The 22,332-nt window shown below is 36.7% G+C and overlaps 2 protein-coding genes and 1 pseudogene across 2 annotated transcripts; 1 reads left to right on the top strand and 2 right to left on the bottom strand.

Annotated features, from left to right (window-relative positions):
• Positions 1–169: 169 nt before the first annotated feature.
• LOC137715681 (senescence associated gene 20 pseudogene) lies at positions 170–883 on the bottom strand (annotated as a pseudogene).
• A 6,203-nt stretch (positions 884–7,086) lies between these two features.
• LOC137714909 (uncharacterized) lies at positions 7,087–10,586 on the top strand. The gene is made up of 7 exons (XM_068454070.2): positions 7,087–7,494; positions 7,592–7,758; positions 8,423–8,634; positions 8,819–9,076; positions 9,180–9,266; positions 9,545–9,717; positions 10,106–10,586. The coding sequence occupies exons 1-7, from the start codon at positions 7,154–7,156 to the stop codon at positions 10,224–10,226; spliced, it is 1,359 nt and encodes a 452-aa protein (XP_068310171.2). The 5' UTR covers positions 7,087–7,153; the 3' UTR covers positions 10,227–10,586.
• A 278-nt stretch (positions 10,587–10,864) lies between these two features.
• On the bottom strand, positions 10,865–21,718 carry LOC137714908 (HEAT/U-box domain-containing protein). The gene is made up of 16 exons (XM_068454069.2): positions 21,462–21,718; positions 21,238–21,352; positions 20,853–20,915; positions 20,678–20,755; positions 20,464–20,555; positions 19,245–19,347; positions 18,403–18,555; positions 17,617–18,275; positions 16,991–17,480; positions 15,961–16,469; positions 14,957–15,704; positions 14,141–14,834; positions 12,849–13,882; positions 12,261–12,719; positions 11,769–11,999; positions 10,865–11,452 (listed from the first exon to the last, which is right to left on the bottom strand). The coding sequence occupies exons 1-16, from the start codon at positions 21,515–21,517 to the stop codon at positions 11,225–11,227; spliced, it is 5,712 nt and encodes a 1,903-aa protein (XP_068310170.2). The 5' UTR covers positions 21,518–21,718; the 3' UTR covers positions 10,865–11,224.
• Between the last annotated feature and the right edge of the window lie 614 nt (positions 21,719–22,332).

Here is a 22,332-nt window from a genome sequence, read left to right as displayed (position 1 = left end):
TACAAAAATAAACAAACATTCCACACAACAAAATACACAAAATATAAACCCGACAGCCAAACCACATAATACTTATTACCAGATAGAGGGTAATGTTACACCTACTATATTTTTGTTATCACATCCGTCACACCTCTCTAGTTGAGGTATAGTCCACTAATACATGTGCGTCTCATCTCTATTAGAAAGAAATTAAGTATAAATGTATAGTATGAAAAATATGGTAAAAATAACTTTTTTGCCCAATAAATAGTACAACGCTGCATGTTAAGTATTTCGTGGGCTTAAACCCCTTTCAAACTAATATTAATTTGTAACAGTTCAAACGATAATTAACGCAGCACAACTTATAGCGCCAAAACGAGGCCAGGCAGAGACTTGTCATCCGAGAGCTTACTCTGCCATACACACTGGCAATTCCCCGGTTGTGATCTGATATGCGGCGAGGATAACCGGGTGACCGTGACGGACGTGTTGTTGTATTCCCTGACCTGGGTAATAATCCCATCAGTGAAGGTCCACGCATGCACCCACGAAACGGAACGAGCCACGTCGTATCCTTCAGCCAGCACCATTGATCCAAATGCAATGATCGAGAGAGGGACGAATTTGAACGATGAGTCATACGGTGGTGCACCGGTGAGTAGGCGGTTCAGATGCTGGTGAGTTGGGGGGCCATGGAACCACCACTCGAGGTAGGGCGCGAGGAGAAGGTGGACGACATCAACGTCCTTGGAGGTTAAGGCTTGGTATAAAGCCGTCACTGTCGTTTTGTTTTTGGCTTCTTCGGAATCTTCTCCCTCCATCGGACATAGTTGAGAGTTTGCCAGGTCTGGAGCTCAAAGCAATATATCTCTGTGTGAGGGACTTGGTGAGTTGGGAATGTTTGTGTTTGAACCGTTAGTGTTATGGCATTGGTGTTTATATAGGAGGAGAACATGGTTTGTGGTAGTTTGGACGGTTGCATGTGAGTATGATCGTATAAGACAAGAAATTTTCAGTGAGGTACTGCTAGGTATATTAAAATTTTAAATTAAATTTTGTAAATTAAATAATGTGATTGTTGATGATTGGATTATCACTAAAATGTTGATTAACGTACTTATTTTTTATTGATGACACATTATTGGGTTTACAAATTTGGATCAAAAAATTTGGTCTTCTTAGCATTACCCTTCAAAATTTAGTCTATCTAGCCTTAGCCTTTCAATGTACCGAAAACATGGCTCGGTACATCAATTGTCGTAATACAAATGGTTGAAAATTTTTTTTTTCAAGTACCAACCACTTATATTATAACACTTTGTGTACTAAACCATATTTCTGACACACTAAAACAAAGTAATCATTGATCATAAATGTATTTCTTTTATGAATTCACCAAAAATACTAATTAATAGACCCAAGAGCTAATTCGTAAATATATATATATATATAGAGAGAGAGAGAGAGAGAGAGAGAGAGAGAGAGAGAGAGAGAGAAATAAGCAAATGATTGAAAGTTGGATGTTCACATAAGTATATTTCCGTTGGCTTCTCATTTAGTAATATGGAAGATTACGTACAAGAGAGAGAGAGAGAGAGAGAGGATATGGTACATTATTAGTGGCCCTTGTTACAAATTTTGTTAGAGATTTCAACTCGGTCGAAGAAGAAAATATACTCCACACTAAATTACCAAGTATGACTACTATTCAGAAGGAGATCCACAATCATGTCTAGAGGTTTCTCAAACTAACTACATTTGTGGAGGCTACTTCTATAGTAATAATCGTTTAGAACTTAAGAAATTTAATAGAGATTAAACTACAAAGTTAATTTTTAGTCTTTTTAGTCAAAATTTGACTTAGAAATAAAGAGTATCATTTGAGAAGTGATAAACTTAAGATGATTATAGCAACTAAGTCATAATATTTAGAAGAAAAATGATAAACACACACTCTTTTAGCATGTCATATATTCTTGTTTAATTTTGCTTGTTTATTTTGTTTGGCTTGTTCACCATTTGGCTAGCTAGAAATAAAGAGGTGGATTTGAGAAATTAAAAATGATGGGTGTGAATCATCTCCTCATTTTAAAATATAACTGAATTAATCATACCAAAATTTGATTAATCTTGTATTTATTTTACCTCAAAAGTTCTTATTATTTGAATTAATTCTTTAATAAGAATAATTAACTTCTTTATGGTCTCAAGGAACAGGTTGAAGTACCAATTATCACTAATATTATTGTTCTCAGTTTTTTTTTTTTTTAATTTTTTCTTTTTGTGGTCAGAAATTGGAAAATTTGACTTAGATTTAATAAGAATCAATTGATGAATTACTTTAGTGGTTAAAATATATCTTTTTAGGATCAAGTTCCTAAAATCTTCCAAATATTTTATGTCATTCTAAATTGATCTCAATATTTTTAAATATTCTAAATAAGTATCTAATCTATTGAAAATGTCACATCCGTAGAGCCTTAGTTAAGTTTTCAAACATAGATTATATTCAAACCCTCCAACTGGATATATCATGGTCAACATTAAATTAGTTGCCTCAAAATCTAAATTTTAAATATGGTATATATAATATGGAACTTAATAATCAAACGGGTATTGAATTGAATCGAAAGGGAACCCAAATTGGAATTACATCATGAAAGCAATCTCCGAAGAGGGTTAAGAAGTCAAATGGGGTTTAAAGGAACTTATTTCTATTCATGTGATTTCCTCATTCGCGAATTCTCGGCTCGTTCTTCTTTGCGGGCGATGAAGATGGTGGTGGCCACATTATGGCAGTCCATACCATTTCAGCAACTTTCATGACCTTCACCTCAATGTTGGCAACTTGAGTTGTAGGGTGGAGTTGGTGGTTTTGTGTGGGTTTGGAAGTGATGGGTTGATGGGGGTGGTGATGACTGTTAGTTGGTGGAAGTTATGCTTTCATGACTTCCTATTGATTTTGGAGACAAAGTGTTAATTTAACAGATTTTTAACTGGGGTTTAATAGATGTGACATTTTTAATAAGTTGAGTACTTGTTTGAAATATTTAAATAAGTTGAAACTATTTTATACTAGCACTAAAAGATTGGAGGATTTGAGGTACTTAATCATTCTTTTATTGTCTTCAACTCATTGAATCTTGGATTCAAACTCTTATCTTCCCTTAATGTAGTATAAATAGTAATGGCTTCAATAGTAATATCCAAAAAAAACTTGTAAGTACTCAATATCCTTAACAGAAGATTCTCACACTAGTTAAATGATTTGAGATAACACAAGATTCTCACACTACTATATATGGACCAACAATTTTCATTGTCTTCCGAACCATATATAGTCTCTTTAATTCTCAGAGTTGACTCAAATCATAGGCAGTTTCTTATCGAATCCAGCTTTAATTCCCAACATAGTATATAATCTATTTATTAGTAACACAAAATATAGAGCCCTAGCCTCTTGCATCACAGTCCATGACTCCGTGGAGATGCATGTTTCTAATTAAATAATAAAAATTTGATTAGTGGATTTACCTGAGCCTATCGGTCACTAGTGGGGTTTTTGGGTGGTTAAATTAATATTACCCCATCGCATGCAAACCGAATACCTAATTGAATCTTTGTCAATTTGTGCAACACCAAAACGCCAAACCAATAGCAAATTCAGCTCTATATATGTCATTTTCGTCTGCTTGAATCTTAGTGGAGGTAGATTCAAAACTGGTCATCAATGTTGTTTAAGGTATGAGTGGAGTTTCCTAAATATTAAATCAATCATTGAAGATATTCAGTGGTTGATTTCTTCGTTTGAGGCTATCAAATAATTTCATATTTTTTTAGAAGTAAATTTTGTAGTTGATGTCTTAACTAGTTATGGTCTCTATTTGCAAAATGTACATATTTGGAAGTACAAATGGCCGGCTCATTTAATTATTCATGAATCTACAATATTGAGAAACCCAGGTACGTGTGAGTGTGTGTGTATTTTTTTTCTTCTAAACAAATGATACTATTTATACTAAGAGGTAGCGAAGTGGGTTAAGCCTCACACTAGGCTAATCATAATAATATGGTTTAAATTTGCTTTTGACGAGAGTCGAACGTAGAACCTCTCACTTACAAGTGAAAAGGAATACTGCAGTACCAACTGGTGTGTGAGTGTGTTATAATATTAGTGAATTTAGAGTTTAGGGTTTAACTATAGGATACCATGTGAAATGAAACAAATAGTTCGAAAATTTTCTAAACTAGTATCTACACACCATTTTTTACCTCCTACACATCCCTCTCTATTTTTCTGTCGTCGAATCGAATGAATTGAGAAGAATAAATGACAGATATTAATGAAGAGTGTGTAAACAACATCAGCCTAAATGAATTGCACGCTTCCTTCGTATGAATAATTTTGGATTCTCATATAATAATTGAAAAAATCTCAACTTTCTTAATAGAGTAAAGTGCCGATTTAGTCCTTGAACTATCACCTCAATGAAAATTAGGTTCATGGATTGTTTTTTGGATAAATTAAGTCCCTCAATTCATTAGAAATCGCTAATTTCATCCATACTATTATATTCAAAGCTATTTTATCCAATTTTTCGTTAACTTAAGTCACTTGACACACTTTAGAGTGTAATACTATCATTTTTTTTTCCACCTATAAGCCCTTAACATTTCATATAGGTTGAATATCTAATGTCTAATTTACCCTTCAAAGTTAACTTCATACACTATTTCTTTATGAAAAATTACAAATCTACCCTCCAATGTGTATCACATGTAAGTAACATGACTTAAATTGACGGAAAATTGAATATAGTAGCTTCGAATTTAAATTAGGGATGTAATTGGCAGATTTTTATAATTCAAAGACGGGTTTTTCTGAAAAAATAGTTTAGAAATCTAATTTTCACTCAGATGATAATATTATGAAAATGATAACAAAAATACAATCATAAAAGATGTTGAAATAGTTTCATGAGACCCTAACAACAAAAACATACAAAACAGGAAGATGCCCAAAATAACTAAATTTGGTTTTGATCCATGAGTAATGATATTCATACTATATTTTTGTATCATATTTTCATACCACCTTAGGTAGCATTTGATGTAGACAGTCACATCATTTGAATTAATCAAATTTTTAAATTTAGTTCATTATTTAATAAACTAATAATTAAGAAAAATTAGTTAATTAAATGATAATTGTGGTATACGAGTAGTATTTCTTTATTCTTTCCTTGGGTTTTGCAAAATTTTCAAATGATGTGGCTGTTCACATCAGATTCCACCTAAAATGGTATAAAAATATGGTATGAATAACATTACTCTTTGATCCACCAAACGATCTCAAACTCCCGAAATTCGTCTTAGGTCGCCGTAAAGCAATGTATTTGATTCGTCATATTCTTATTTCAGAAAGGTATCTTGCACCATTAACTGACTTCGAAAACTCCATTCATCACAAAGAACACTATTCACATCGAAATTCGCCGATTTGAACTGCTCTTCTAATTCTACGTCACATTATTTAAAAAATCAAATATTATGATCCATAGTGTGACTCTTCAAACATCCCAAAGACGGTACATTACGAATCGAATTCAATTTTGGAGCTATCATACCATTGTAACTACTTATAAATATATACAAGATTCCTTATTTTCTGTATCTAGGATTCATTCTTTAAACACATCTCCTCAAGTGTAAAGAAATTTCAAACTTAACACGTGAATAATACAGAATAGGTGATGTGGAACATGTGTTGTCTTTGGGCTTATACAAAGACCAACTCACTCTGATACTATGAAAAAAGTTGAAATTCCACCATAAAATTATATATCAATACGAGAAATAGTCCAACAAGTTATAAGATCCTTAATTTCTCACATACGTGATATTCTTGCTCTCAATAGTAAGCAAAAAGCAAATTTTTAGTCCTAACATATCAGAATACAGTGATTGGTTTATTGGTGAGGAAGTTATCCGCATGTATGGTTTCCAAAATGTGAAAGATTTTTACCAGAAAAAGAAATGTGAACTATCGATCGTGTTCCACAAGTCTCCACTTTACAATATAAACTTATAAACCAAGCATTGTGGAGATTAAAATATGTTAGTGAAGTAGTTGCTGTATTTTATGGAAAAGGATGCTGAATCTTTTTCTTGGGGATCTCATGATTGTGATCGTTTATCATGCATCGTGAGGTCAGGTTTCGTTAGGTACTATTTATATTTAATTTTAAATTTTAAATTTAAAATGATTTGTATCCGTACAATGTACGATGAACGGTCACGATCATGGGATCCCCAAGAAAAGAATCTGGCGAGGATCCTTTCCCGTATTTTATAATCTGCCTGGTTCTTTTCTTTTCTTTTGACACGTGTTATGGCCTCTGTGAATGAGAGATTTGTTAGTGTGTTGAAAATACAGGACGGCACACCAATAATGCAACTGGTTGTGATAAACCTTTCTGTTCTTGTTAATTGTAACTTGTTACTTTCTTTTAAAGTCAAATCCTTTTGAGTTGGATCACACAATCTTTAACTCTGACCCCATTAGCTCACTTATTGTCCATGCCACAAACACCACTATTGTGCACTGTCTATTATCATTAATCTTACTATATTTATCAATCACTCAAAATCATTTTATTCGTTTTCTATTATCTAACTATACCGTCCACCAGGGTAGTGCTATTTAAAAACACAAAGCTGACACATTTGGGGGCTCATTCTCTGATGAAAGTCGATTCACCATACGATGGTAGAGTTACCTCTATGAAAAGAGAGATTCTCTCTTACACCCATTTATCAAGTGACAAACGTATATTTGATATGTGATTTACTTTTCGAACACATGGGTGGTGTCTTTAGGGTTGTGCACTGGGTACAAGTTTCACACCGTGGCATGGATTGTATTTACACTTCTGCTTTGGTGGGCTTATACTTCCAAAACCCAGCCACACAGATTCGAAAGAGACGAAGCCCATCTGACCCAAAATATTACCGACTGTCAGGCCCTTTTTTTTGACCAAATAGATTTAGGCCCACTTTTTCTCAAAATTACAATTTTACCCACCAACCGGTGTGGCCAATTTCACAGTGGCAACGCTGTTTCGCCTTCTCCTCCAAAAAACCTCGCAAAACCCTTGAGGACGGCGAAATGTTTCGGACCCTTCTCCGACGGGCATCCGGGTCGGGCGGCCCAAGACCCGAGCCATGGAGGCTGACGGCGACGATGAGCTACTCGACGTCCAAGGACACCATGGCCAAGAAGACGAAGAAGACCGGCAAATCCAAAAACGATCCGGCAGCAGCCGCCGACGACGCCGTATCGGAGGTCAACGCGGCTCTCTCCGGCAAAAATTCCCGCGCCCGCCAGCTCCAAGCCGACGAGAAGGACCGGTCGCTCGATGTGGGACCCAACGGCCGTCCTCTGTTCACTTCCACTCCGACACTCTCTCAGCTCAGTCGCAAGGACACCTGCTCCTACTTCAAGCTCAAGTAAAACCCTTACCCTAATCGAAATCTGTAACGAAGTCGATGTAGCTCTGTATCTATGTGTGTATTTATTGGGATGTGAATGCTTTTTGATTTGAAGGATGGAGGAATTGAACAATGTTTTGCCCGAGGGGTTGCCATTGGGGATGGTGAAGGAGTTCGAGGACGCAATGCAGAGCGCGGTGATCGTCCGCCAGAGCTTTCTCGATCTTCGTGACAACTTTCGAAGGATCGTGGACCCGCCGTTGGACTCGGTTAGCAGCAAAGGTGCGTGCTTTGTGTTCCGTTGATTGATGCATAATGCATTACTTGTTTAGAGCTGGTAAAGTTTGAGACTAATGCTTTTATTCGGCACAGTTGAAAAGGATTGTTTTTTGTTGTAGCATATTATGATCTATCTCGATTTTAAAGTTCCGATTTTGATATCTATAGATGTCCAATGGCTCATTATGCTAGAAAATTGTTAGTCATTGGAGTAGGAAACTAGGAAGCTAGAAAGTTTCATAAATTTTTTAGATTTCTTAATCTGACAAGGCCTCGTTATGCTTTTTATAGATTCTGATATTGCTTTATAGTTAATTGATGCTGTAATTCGTACTTAGTACAGTTGAAAATGATGGGTTTTATGTTGTAGCTCAGTATGATCTAACTCCATTTTAAAGACCCAATTTTGATTAGTATAGATTTCCAAGGGTTCATAACTTCATAATTCATGTACTAGAAAATTGCTAATCACTAGGGTTGAAAATGAGGAGGCTAGGAAATTGGATAAATATCTTGGATTGCTTAGTTTGGCAAGGCCTCATATGCTTTTCATTGTTTCCAATGTCCCTTTATAGATAATCGACGTTGCAATGCATACTTTAGTTTCACGTACATGTTGAATGATGGATCATGTGTAAGATGCCCTTATCCATGTTTTCCTTTTCAGGTAAAAAAGCTCAAAAGCAGATTGTCTTGGACGGTCCTGTAAGCTGCGGAAAGAGTATTACTCTTGCAATGTTAGTTCAATGGGCTCGTGAGGAAGGTTGGTTGGTTTTATATGTTCCGAGAGGCAGGGAGTGGACTCATGGAGGATTCTTCTATAAAAACCCACAAACAGGTCTTTGGGACACGCCTGTTCAGGCTGAAAATATTCTGAAGGTAAGATTGTGGAGCTTTCTTTTCTGTATTATAACATGCTGTTGCCTTAAATACGATCGGTAGTCTCTGAGTACCTTTGAAGGGATTAAATTTTGACAAATAAGAATAGTCCATAAATCTCGGATTATGTGCTCTTGATCATCTCCATGGCTTTGTATTCATCTTTTTTGTCATTTTGTTCCAGGATTTCCTGAAATATAACGAATCCCATTTAAAACAATTGTTGTGCCAAATACTTGATCCTATTCCTTTGGGAGAAGGTGCTGGTGTTGGGTGGATGAGAGATGGAACTGATTCCATGGCAATGCCTGAAGGTTCAACTCTATATGACCTTGTTAATTCAGGAATCAGGCACACTCATGCAGCTGTTGGAGTGGTAGTTCATTTGAGGAAGGAATTATCTCTTGTGAAAAATATTCCCGTGCTTATTGCAATTGATCAGGTGCAGCTGATTACTTGATAATTGATATTTATTTTATTAATGAATTTTGTTTCTAGAGCTGTGTTGTAAACTTTTGCTATATTTTTATGCTCGCTTTCTGCAGTATAATAACTGGTTTACGTTCAGCGAGTATGAAGAGCCAGTAACTGTTCGTTCTACTCGACCAATACATGCTAAAGAACTCGCTACGGTAGGTCCCCTCTGTTTGGTTGAGAATAATGTTGGTGTATGCTTGTAATTCGTAAATCTTTATATGTGAGGACCATCAGAATGTCCATTCATCTATGTTTATCTAGGTTTTGTATTACAGCTTCAAATAATCTCGTTCTCCTTCGGATGTGGTTCTTATTTGATTATTTTGTTTATGCAATCAAGTTTGGGTGTACAAGTTGGTATTAAGTTATGGTTTGTCTGCAATATTTTGTATATTGAAAACTGATGCACACACATGTGACACAATTTTTCCAGGTGAAGCCTTTTAGATCTATGCGGAATGATGACATGATGGTGGGCGCATTTTCACATTCAACAGCAGTAGGAAAGCTTCGTCAAGACTTGCCAGATGTGCCCGTAGATGCTCGCGTCAACCTTTCACGCTACACTTTAGATGAAGCAGCAGCTGTTTGCCATTACTACCTTAGGTATGTAGTTAATGCTTGCCAAGTTTCCAATGCAGTCTTATCGCATCATTTTATATTAGATTGCGTATATACTCTGATTTAATTTGTTTTACCATGACACGTGCGAATGTCATTTGAAAAATTAGTAAAAGATAGATAGTACATGTATCTTAATTTTCAGTTTAAGACAATAATTATTAATGTGTCAGACATGGTTTGGTGTCCTTCAAATTCAAGTGACTGACATTAGGCCAACAACCACATAATGAAAATGCATTATTCTTTATGTCAGTGCTTTGTAGACAATCAAACTCGTCGGAGGCTTGCTTTCATGTCTAAAACTTTCGTAATGTTTTTGCCCTTCAAACTTTTCACATTCTCAGCCTTTTTCTACTGTATTATATGGCAGACAGAGGCTTATTCGCCGCGAAGCATTCACAGAGGAAAACTGGAAGAAAGTATACTACTTGTCGAATGGAAATGGAGCAGAAATGAGATGGCTAGTTCCTTTGATGCGGGCTGATATTTAGTTCCTTTGACACGGGAAACGGTTGGTTCCTTTCGATAGGGTGAAAGGCGAATATGATTTTTGTATCACGGTAGTTACAGAAGACACAAACTGGCAGAGCTGTTTTTTTTTTTTTTTTTTTTTTTCCCGCCTCACTGCCCCGTTGATTTTGATCTTATTCAATCAGAATTTGTTACTGCTTTTGATTAACTTACTCATGATCATAGCAAAAATATCGTTTATTTTTATCATTGAACTTGTAGTGCGATCGGATAAGTGTCTGAAGGCATTGTATCATATGTAGATCAGTTTACATTTTGTAGTTTCGATGTTGAACTCAACTCTACTCATTTCATTTGCATTTTCAGATATATTTGAGAAACTGGTAACCTTTTTCAGACTGTAGACATAAAGAGTCACCGATGAGGAGGAATCTTGCAAGGGTTTACAAGTAGATTGGGCTACTCTTTTTATGGTTTTATGATGAAACCTCAGTTTTCTTTATGATATCAAAGCAATTTGTTTCACGTGTGAAGCCAACCAACTAGATGTGCCCATGTCACTCCATTTGTTTTATTCACATGTTTGGTTTAGAAATTCGCCACACATAAAGGGGGCATATGAAGATGTAAAGGTTAAACTTAAAGAGTCGCACATCAGTTAAAGCAGAAATCTTGCAAGAACTTAATTAGGGTGTGCACTTAGTTACTTTGAATATACAAGCCTTTATAGATTGCTCTAACATCCAAGGTGAAGCAAGATTCGGGTCACATTCGTCATTAGAAACTACTGAGAAATAATTATAACCTAAAAGCTCTAAGCATATATAATCGAAAAGGAGTGTCGGGTTAAAGAAAAACCAAGATTCTAATTACACAACTAAGATGTAGCATTCAAAAAACTTGGCTGCACTCGGCATGGAGGGAGCTCATAAGGTAGAATTCACATTCTCCGATCACAATCAAAAGCCAACCACCGGTACTTATACCGACCGGATAAACGTTTAATTTTTGTGTGGTATCAGAATGGAGACTGGCACAACGGGCAAGTTGATTTGTGAGAAGTTGAGAACCACTTGAAGAGGCAAGCGGAATGGAACTTGTGCTTGCAGGTCTTGCAGGCAAGGCGAGGAAGGCTGTGGTTTGCAGTATGGATGACGCTGTAACAAATAGGGCACTCCTCCACACCTTCGAATTCTTTGTCAAAGTTGCGCTTCCATATCTTGATAGCTTCTGATAAAGCTCCATTCTGCATCACACAAGTTAAAAAAACTATTGAATTGGTCCATCCGCTTTGTTATTACGACCTATTCATGTTATTCTGAACTTTCCTTTCGTCTCCCTCGCTAATCTTTAGACCCGACTTGTGTAAGATCAAATTACCCCGCTTCATTTACCAAAAAATCAAAAACCCAGTTTCAGTGTGTGCTGCTGTTTCCCGCATATACGTTCATGATCAAATCAAATTTTATAATAGTATTAGAAAGATTTGTTAGTCTTCGCTATTGCCACTAAGTGATAAGTGTAATTCTCCTATAAATGCAAGGTTAATTAGTTCAATTTACCTGATTACGAACGAAAGACGCCATAGACATCAACCATTTTCTCTGCTTCACTTCACTAATACCTAGGCTCCTCCGACAATCAACATCGACTGGTCGTAACGGGTAAGATGAAGGAAGACGGATAACAAGGTCCAGTCCAGTCTCATCCTTTGTATAGGTAGCAACAACCTCATTTGCTGACTTGCTTACGATAATCGAAAAATTCTCATCAGTTATTTCATCCTTTTTAATCTGCACGAGAATTAGAACACAATTTATTGTCATTGAGGATACTATTCTTGATTGCTAAAGTAATTGAGGATACTAGTCTACAACTGTTCAATAATCGCACTGCAAACATGGTTAAGTTATCAATTATAACAGCATTTTATAGATTCCTGCGTGTATGAACAAGTTTGCACTAGAGAAGCAGCGGAGTAAAATCATGGTTGACAAGCTACGGCCACCTCAGAAGCAACACAAAATTAACAATATCTTTCAAGCTATACATACCAGGCTTAATTCGTTTGTGATGAGAGGTGGGCTGCACCATGATCTTGTGAAGGATTCAATTGCAGAGGATGTAGAACGATCACGTAAATCACTGAACCACTGTCTTACATAAGCAGGAAGGATGCGGAGCATCAAACCAAACATTGCTCCAGAAAGCAAAGCTATTTTCACAGGTTCAACAGGCCACAGAGATTGTACAGAAAACAATACTGAACCAGTTTTGATGGCGTGTGTTGCTGCAGCTGCAGCTTCTGCTATACCAGCAGGAAGCGCTGTATCTTTCTTCTTAAGAAGAGGTGCCATGCACAGTTCTAGAGGAATATGCTGGAAAAGGCAATCTAGAATCACCGAACTAGCAGAATCTTGTATATACTGGACGAGTCTCTCCCTTGCAGGTGATGAGGACGGTAATGACCATAAATGAGATAGCAACAAAGACCACGCAAGGAAGACATGTACCTGCAAATTTGAGAACAAAAGAAATAAAAAACCATCGCAGAGAGCTAGAAAGTACTAAGTAACTGAAGATATAATGATGGAACGCAGGCCATAATGATTCATTTAGCTACTATGTGAAAGCACATTTACCCTCTGCTCTGCCACCAGGTCCATTTCAAGAACCTTATATGGTAGCTTTTCAATCATGCAAGATATTTCCTCTTTTAAATGGATGCTTGTTTCTGTTGATATATCAAGAGGGGATGAATCCTCTTCGCCATTAGTGACACTGTCTAAAGAAGTTTTGTCTTCAACAATAGCGAACTGTAATACAGGTTCCGATGAAATAATAGAATAAGCGGCAAACTGCAACAAAGGAACGGGTTTCGAAGAAAAAAGGATTGCATACAAAGCGCTAATGGCTCCTTTGCTGAGCCCCCAAAATTCTATTGACTTCACTGCTCTGTCTCTAGCGTTTGTCGATGAGTTGACAACATTTGAGGCCACCAACTCCCAAAAATGCGAATGTTCAAATCGGGATGATGAAATGAGAGATGCAGCCTCATCACAACAAGAGCGTGCGATGGCCTCTGCAATGCCGGTGCAAAAGAACAATCTAAGTATACCCTCTAAAATTCGATCTTTGATGGGGTCCCATCTTTCTGTTCTCAAGGGGTTTATGTTATCTGCATCTTCTGCTTGCTGGAGACCAAAAGGTCCACAACAGAGAGAAAATGATAAAAGGGCATTCTTCGCAATGTCTATAGTAAAGGAATCTGAAATATAGACAATTTTCCCAAGCTTATTAAGGACAGCATCGAGATTATCAGAAGGAAGGCGGCTTGTGATAATGTCATTAATATTTTCAGCAATTTCCTCCATCATTACAACAGCTGACTGAATCCAGCGCCTTAACTGAGATAACACAAACTCCCAGTCTTCTTCATTAAACTCCTTCCAACAATAACCAACTGAAATAACCATTAGCCGAGATAGTAAAGTCTGCACAACTGGAAGCTGATTAATTACAGTTGATGTGCCAGGACCTCTCTGCTTCCGAAATAATTCAAGTAGGAGTGTTCTCTCTGCAGAGCTGACATTTCTCTCCAGCTTTGGTGTTTGTATGTCCCCCAGTGTACCAAAGGGATAACAAGCTATAACCAACTGAAGCCAATCTTCCATATCTACAGAAATGACACATTAATAAAATTTCCGAGAAGAAAATACCGTAAATCAATCACATAATCCTCAAGCAGTATCATTCATGGCCCTTTAATACAAGTGAAAGATGAGGGAGGCCAGCCCTACCCTGTCAAGGTGGGCATTCTATGTATGAAATAAAAACAGTTTCTATTCTTACTCTCAACCATGTGATTATATACTTAACCTTAGTGAGATGACAAAAATAGATTTATTGACTTACAGCAATTACATGAATTTACCTTGTCCTGTTTGCCATGTGATCAAAGGTGGAAATGATACAGCTTTCTGAAGCCAGCCTTCAATAATATCCTGTACACGATTTTCCCCAGAAGAATCAGGCTGTGTCTCTTCATCGTTAGGTTTGATGCTTCTTTGACTTAATGGCCGAATAAGAACATTAACAATCAGAGGAAGAATCCTCAAACAGTTTGCATTTATTGCTTCACCAACACAAAGCTTATTCACAAGCAGTTCCAACAGCATCACAGCTTTCTCTCTTTCCCATATATTATCATTAAACAGAGTGAAAAGTACAGCTACAAGAGCTCTTAAGAAGGGTTCTTCAATATCCTCCACTTCATCATTTGAAGCAGGCCATAGATAGACGAAACTCTGTGCATCACATCCTCCATGAATAAGTGCTCCATCAAGTAAAATGTTGAAAATAAAATCTAACAAGCTCTCCTGGGAAGAGTAATTTCTACTCTTTGCATATGCACTCAAGGAAGGTAAGAATGAAGAAACAGCACTTCCTCCTGGCCACCTCCACGTGCATAATATTTCACAAGCAAGCCAAGATCGAGTAAGCCCTTCATTTGTTGTTCCCTGGGAGGGAGGGAGACTATGTTTTATATGACCAGCAACAACTCTATCAATCCCAACTTCTGAGATGATCTTGTAAATAAATGAAACAAACTTGCGATGGCCAAAGTCCTGAATTTGTCATATATGTAAACTATTAAGTCTACAAGTCTACACATTCCATGTAACAGAAGATTGCATAAACAAGAATGTATAACATTAACACATGTATAATTTGAATAATCCCCACGTACCTGGATATCAGCAGATGAATTTTTTAGCACTAATCCCTCTGGGCTACTAAAATTGGGAACAATCCACAAAGGCCAGCTATCACCCTTGCAAAGAAGTTGGTCTAACAGATTTTGTTCCTCATACTGATCCTGAGAGACACAATCAAGAACTTCAAGCATCCACAAGCAACACAAAGATGTGAATTTTTCTGTGTCTAGTTTATCTTCAATAAATATGGCAGATCTCATACTCTGAATCAAAATATTCCCCAATGCCTGCCGATTGTGTAAGCCAAGGCTTTTCCAGAACTGATTACTTATCTTACATCGGAAAGCATGAAAAGATTCACCAAATCCCAGCCTGGCCTTCAATTTTTCCTTTGATTCATCATGAGGGGCATCATCTATTGTTGTTAATAATAACAGAAACTCCCAATCAATTATAAAAACTGCTGATAAGATAACTGGAACCAGCCCACTTTCTTCACCCAGTTTCTTCAAGGAAAAGAAGGCGCCATCAAGTACTCCAAGAGCAAACTGAGCCATCTCAAACATGGTGACGGAACTTTCATATTCTGGCCCAATACAGTTTTCCACAGAGGTTAATAGATTGGGACTCAATAGAGTACCTGCATTCCTAACCCAAGTAAAGGAGGATGCCAGAATAAAAGAAAGCAACTTCTTGAATACCTCCTCAAATATCAGGATCAACGTATTTCTTGACACAAAAGATGTTTGATTGCTTTTTGTTGAACCACCGACAATAGTGCTGCAGATAAGGCAATAAAGTTTTAGTCTGTGAAAGTGAAACACAACATTAAATGAGGACTTTAATCCTATGCAATCATTTTCAGGTTACAATATCAGCCAGATACATATAAATCAAGTTTAGCAAAGATGCTTTCAGATGATCAATAGCTTTCTTTTTTAAATATAGAAGTAGTCAATCCCAGGAAAGAAGGAACGAATAATCTAGAGCTATTCAATCTTAACAAAATCAGTCAGAACAAATACTTTACACATACCACAAAAACTGAGAATTACAAGTTCCGGAAGGTGGGGAACGAGCAACAGAAACAGCAGCTGACTCTAGAAGCTCATGATGCCAGTTTTCTGGGTTGCCCATGGATACTTCTCCTTCTTTAGTGCTTGCAATTCGATCTCTTGCTTTCTCTAAGAGCATTGACAATATGGTTATGTGGTCAGAGTCTAAAGAAGTTGCACATCCAGAATGTTCCAGAGCAGTCACATATCTGATAACAATATCCCATTGCTCAGAGAAATATTCATCATCAAACAACGAAAATAACAAATCAAGCCGAGCACTTAAGGAGCAGCTATTCCCATGCAAACACCACGGAACAAATTTCTCCTTGAATATTTGCATGAATAGATCTGCCTCTGCTTCTTTATCCCCCCTATCAATAGAATGATCCCAAGAAAGATTCTTTTGGATAAGAAGCTTTTGGACTATCTTGCGTGGTCCAAATACAGAAACAGCAACTGACAGAATCTTCACACAATTAGGTGAATCCTGATGTCAAGAAAACGAGATAGAAGAGTGAATACTAGAAGTTACAAAGCATAATATGTAAATTATGCAATATATCGATTCTCAAGATGACATAATTCAATTCAGTGGATTCACTACCCATCTTTACGCCCATTACCATAACAATCTTTTTCTTTATTAACTTTAAAAAACTACTGAATTGAAACATTTTCAGAAGACTGCAACAATTGGAAGGCAAGGGAAAGAATTAACAGAAAGACAACAAAGGTTGAGTTTTCTAAAACGAAAGAAAGTGAACTTTTATACTCCACAAGCTGCAATGTACGGAAAAACAAGTCAGCATGTAACCATAGGTACTATTCCGATGCAGCCAATAAAGATGCTAGCAAGAGACAACAGATATTTACAGCTAACCCAGAACATAGACAACTATCTCATCAGTTATAAGCTATCTGGATATTACAATCCACAGAAGAAGAACATATATAATTCCTAACATAAATTTATCTCAATTATCGAGGGGTTGTGCAATAGCTACTTACATGTGATCTCATCAATGGGAATGACTTAGATAACATTGGTCCAACTAAACAACCCAAAGGCCAACTTTGACCTTTCTGCATTGCATGTTCTCCAAGTAATGATATAAATTGAATAATTCGTTCTGCATGCTCACTGTCTGTTCCCAATTTACCATCATCATTAAACAAACCCAGACAATTCTCCTCGAATTCTGCAGAGAAAGCTGAGAGCAAATCATGCTGGAGCGAATAAATGCCTGAAAGAACCCCAACAATGCAGTTCCCCAACTCTCTCAAGTAGCTCATTGGGTACATAATATTCAATGTTCCCATGGTCTTCTCGTTGGAAATCAAACCACTTTCACATGAATCTGCTGATAATCTGGATAAGGTTTTCTCCTTATGTTTTGAGCTACTAGCAAAAAGGTAATCTCGCCACAACAGCTTTACCAGAACATTTTTAACAAGATTTACTTGAAAAGGAGATATGGAATCCACTTTGTCACAATATCTGGTATCAGAAGAAAAACAATTAAAATATGAAAGTAAAAAAAAAGAGAAGAAAAATACATAAACTGAAAATCCCACTGGGCACAAAACCAGATCGATTCACAAAATTATTGAACACCATCAGAAAAAAATCTCACCTTGGTGCATTACGCAATCCCCAAAGAAAGCAGTCTTTAAAAGCCCCAAGAAATGCTAATCTATCTGCATTTAAGGAATGAGATGGATTCCTTCCTGCCCACAGGTTCTGGAAAAATTCAAGCAAAAAAGTTTCTCCCACTACTGCTTTAGATGGTACAGTGTCTAAAAAAGGTAGTAAAGCTGGATAAGAAATCTGCTGAGATCCAAAGCACCCATTTCTAAGAAAATTCCAAAATCGATTTAGTACTACTTTCTGTACATTAATAGAAGTCCAACTGTCAGGAAACCTTTTAGAAAATAGCAAAACTGCATCCCACATTGATGAATGACAAGCAGGATCCGTCTCCTGAAATGCACCAAATACTGCAGCAGCAAGAGTTTTCATGTTTCCTTCACTAAAGGCATGAGGAATGTTTCTAATGAAACTACTTAATACAGAATATGTGGCTGAACGGATAGCAGAAATTGGAGATTTCAAGAAGTCTACAAAATATTTATGAGCAGTGAACAAGTTTTCAGCAAAAGAAATAGCTGTTTCCCTAGCTTTCAAAGCATGTTTTGGTGGAGCATTTATCTTCTCAGAGTCTGGTCTTCCTTGTTGTTTGCAAACCAAGACATCAAGAAGTGTAGCCAATGCCAGAAGTGAAGAAGATATCACCTGCAATCCAACAGGATAAGAAACATTAAATCTGAGAGTATTGTTTCATTAAGTTCTTCTAATGAGACATATGCTCATGGTTTAAAGCATATTACACTGGGATAAGATAACATATTCTAAAGCATACCTGCTGATGCATCTCTTCTAATTCATCAACAGCAGTTGCTTTTTCAGACATACTTTGCGGCGTAAGCCTCAGATTTTCTTCCAAATAGGTAAAAACCTCTGCTGTGCATAAAATTAAAGCATCGAGTCTCTTTTCCTGAGCTGGAAAAGCTGCCTGTTGTGAGCAACAATTACAGTCACGTCAAGAATTAACCCAAAGTCACATATGAAACACAAAAAGGAGTTTCAAATAATAGGACAATCAGCACCAGGTTTGAACAATAAAACAATCTTCATAGCCCCTCGCAAAAAGAAAGAAATAATTGAGAAGAAAATATTACAAAAAGTGTGGATATGGTGAGAATAAGTATTATGAACTTAAGGCAACAGTAGCAACAGTTAAGAGAAGGCTGGACCAATTTGAGGCCCAAGTACACCACAAATGTGTGGTAGGTAGCCCAGGCCAAGAGATCAAAGCTAAAGCCCAGACAAAAAATTGCACTCTGGAATAGCACATCTCCAACCAATAAAGTACCATTGTGGGGGCATACTCCACTGCATTCAGCCTAATAGGGTTGCACCTATTCCATGCAATATACTTGATAGATTATTATACTCAATACATTCCTTTTCGATGAGAATATACTTGATAGATTCTGAATTTTCTACATTAGGCTCGGCCCTTGAATTTTTGTGTTTCCTTTGAAAAAGGGATAAAATTCACAAATTTCTAAAATACAACACTCATTTTCATTCTTCATTTCAAGTAGAATTTCAATACTTCTATTGATGCAAAATCTAGCATTTTGAGGGCAATATCTAATACTAAGCAACACAAAAAATGACAATACGTCGCAAAATAACCTGTAATGAGCGCTTTGCAGCTTGAGCAACTTCAGAAAGTCGGTCGAATTGAGAAAACCACCATGGCCCCATCAGAGACTTTAGATGTGGAGCTAAATCTCTCCTAAACAAACAACCATGATTGTCTCAGTGCATTTAGGAAAAGTCGAGCTAATCAGTACATGATGATCTTACACATGCAACTACTATGCATTGACAATAAAGGCACTTCAAAGCATAGGAATTTAATCATTTTAAAAGAGGTCCTATGTGAATAAGGTTTGAGAAATGCTAAAAAGAGGTCAGGGGACGCCGAGGCAGGGAAGGAGGGAGGTTCTACACACAATGTAACTATGTGAAAAAAGAAGAAAAAAATAGCATTTACAAAACCATCACATGGTGTGTGGATTATTAGAGCCTATTTGGTACTCTACTTGAATCCAACTTTTTAAACTCAAAAACAATTTTCAAGTTTTAGGCCTTAAAAACTTGTTTGGTAGGACTATTTTCAAAAACTGAACTCAAGACTAACTAAAAAATATAGTCTATTATCTAAAAACACAAAAAGTGAGTTTTTAGAGTTTTTAAACTTAAACTCACTCCTTTCTTTTCTCTCCTTTCTCCCCCTCTCACTCCAAATCTATCTCTCTTTTCTTCTTTCTCTCTCCCTCTTCTTTTTTTTTTTTTTTTTTAACCTTTTTGGTCTCTTCTCCAATCCGCTCTCTTCATTCTCTCGGTTCTTTCTCTCACTCCTCTTCCTCTCTATCTCCTCCGATCCTCTCACTTCTTTCTCTTTCCTCCACTCATCTCTTACTTTCTTTCCTCCTCTCTCCTCTTTCTCTCCCGACCCCCTCCTTTTGGATCTTTTTGTCCAGTTTAAGTTGTAAGATTTAAAATTTTTAAATCACATACCAAACAAGTTTTTGATCTTAAAGAAAATTGTTTTCAACAAAAATTCTTAAGAAATGTTTTGAGACTTTATAAAAAATTTCAAATAGGATACCAAACAAGGCCTAAAATTATTGTGCTGTTTTCAAAAAGAATCCTCACCTCACATAGGAGCTTATCCATCAAGCTAAAAATGTATACAACTAACAAACCAAAGCAATGAATTATCCACGGTATATCCGACAAGATTTAAAGCTCAGGATAGAATTCTCCTTTAAATTCACAGATTTCAAAACAGCATGTTTTATCCAGAAACAACAGGCAGAAAAGTAAAATGTGAAAGTATACAAACCCAACAGCAGTGACAAGATTGTTCATCGTGTCATGAGTTGCTCGCCGAACATCCCTATTGTAGTCCACCACAAGCTTTTTGTATTCAAATGCCTACAAAAAAAAAAACAGTGGCGTATGTCTAAATTACATGAAAAAGTCAGCCAAAACTATAATGCAAGATACATGCTTTTGCTTTAACTCTAATGTTATTATGAAGCAGCGAGAAACCATACCCATTGCGGAATGATTGGTGTTATGTCCATTGTGGACTTTTCCTTGAGCAGGGCGGATAGAGATGCCAAAGCTTTAAGCTATTAAAGAGCACAAGTCAAATCAAATCTTACCATCACACACAAACAAATATCAAAGTATTTAGGGCTAAAAACACGCATGTTTGCACAAGCTTACCTTGGTGGTCGGATCTTTCCTTGCGAGCCTCTTCAAATGTAGAGCCAATTCACTATCTACGTCCTGCATTAACGAAAAATCAACATGGAACCCGATACTCAGCTCATCCGAAACGAGGTTGCACATGAACTCCCTTATTAATAGTAAATTTCTTTAAGCAAAATGGGAACTTTAGTCTCATCGGACCAACTTAAATCAGCATTTTAAAGCCAAGAAAAAATTAATTAATTCCAATTAATTAAACTATCAAAGCATTAAGTTAAACAAAAAAAAAAAAATAACAGAAATTACACACATTCTACCAGTTGATTTAAATGCATTAAGCTTAAAAACAAGAACTTAATTAAATACTTCCAAAATTTAATAAATAATATGCAAAACGTACCACATAGGGCGTAGAATCTTCGCTGGGGAGGGAAGCCTCGAGGCGAGAACCGCCGACGTAGCCACCGAAGCCCACCGTGGCAGTAGAACCCGACGGCACCAGCGACGCCGCCAGACTATCAATATCCATATAATAAAATATTAAACACATAAATATCGATGGAAAATTGAAATTTCTTGGAAATTTTGAGAATTTAAAAAGCGAAAATTCTCGTCTTTCTTTACCTGCTGCTTGAAGGGCGTGCCTTGCTCCTAGCTGCATCTCCTTTCTGTTTCCCCATTACTGTTTACTTCTTCAGAATCGAGTCGATACGACACCGTTTGAAGATGGAGATGGAGCGACTTGCAGAGCAAGAGGAGGAAGAAGAAGGAGAGTGCGATGCAATTTGCAGAGCTGGTGATTGTTTACAATACGAAACGACGCCGTCAGGTGTGGTGGTCCGAACGTGGGAAGGTTCCCAATATCAAGTGCGGGAAGGTATATGATATGTTGAGAAGGCCAGCCAATAAGATGTATGGTCCAAGAAAGGAAAAGGGTATTTTTGTCTGTTAAGATCCACCTAGTCGCTTGACTGACCGGTCTATCTGGTTTGGTATTGCTGTGGTTTGAAAAACAACTGCTTCTACTATGCTGTGAGAATAAGCAGCTGTGAAATAAAGCAGTAGAGTGTTTGATAAACTTTTTTATAAAAGTGCTTTTGCAAAAAAAAAAAAAAAAAAAACAATATTATAGTGTTTGGTAAACTTTTATGTAAAACAAATATGAAAAAAAGTCGGTTTTTCAAAGCTGAGTTTTGCAGCTTCTTGTTTTTGGCTTTTTTTCACCTAAAACTATAAAAAAAAAAGCTGAAGCTGAATGTTTACCAAACACAAAAATAGCTCCCAGCTTTTTTTTATACCAGTTTTTTTTAGAATCACCTCAATACCAAATCAGGCCTTAATCCATAAAATCAGAGATTTCATACGGTTGAAATTTGATCAAACGATTGAAATTATTATAACTTTTAAAGTGAGCCTCTGTTTGTAGCCATTTGATCAAATTTACACGGCACGGATCTCTTGATTTTATGGATTATGAGGAAGGGATCCGGAAATG

This window comes from Pyrus communis, chromosome 3, assembly GCF_041283825.1.
Source record: "Pyrus communis isolate YQ-2024b chromosome 3, ASM4128382v1, whole genome shotgun sequence".
Taxonomy (NCBI): domain Eukaryota; kingdom Viridiplantae; phylum Streptophyta; class Magnoliopsida; order Rosales; family Rosaceae; genus Pyrus; species Pyrus communis.
This window is presented reverse-complemented; position numbering and strand designations above follow the sequence as displayed.

Excerpts from the sequence above, each read along its gene's own strand:
- LOC137714909 (XM_068454070.2), top strand. The coding sequence starts at position 7,154 with ATGTTTCGGACCCTTCTCCGACGGGCATCCGGGTCGGGCGGCCCAAGA. Across the intron at positions 7,495-7,591 it reads TGCTCCTACTTCAAGCTCAA|GATGGAGGAATTGAACAATG; the intron begins GTAAAACCCTTA and ends TTTGATTTGAAG. Across the intron at positions 7,759-8,422 it reads GGACTCGGTTAGCAGCAAAG|GTAAAAAAGCTCAAAAGCAG; the intron begins GTGCGTGCTTTG and ends TTTCCTTTTCAG.
- LOC137714908 (XM_068454069.2), bottom strand. The coding sequence starts at position 21,517 with ATGGGGAAACAGAAAGGAGATGCAGCTAGGAGCAAGGCACGCCCTTCA. Across the intron at positions 19,348-20,463 it reads AATCTTGTCACTGCTGTTGG|GAGAGATTTAGCTCCACATC; the intron begins GTTTGTATACTT and ends TTGTTTGTTTAG. Across the intron at positions 18,556-19,244 it reads CTGCAAAGCGCTCATTACAG|GCAGCTTTTCCAGCTCAGGA; the intron begins GTTATTTTGCGA and ends TGCTCACAACAG.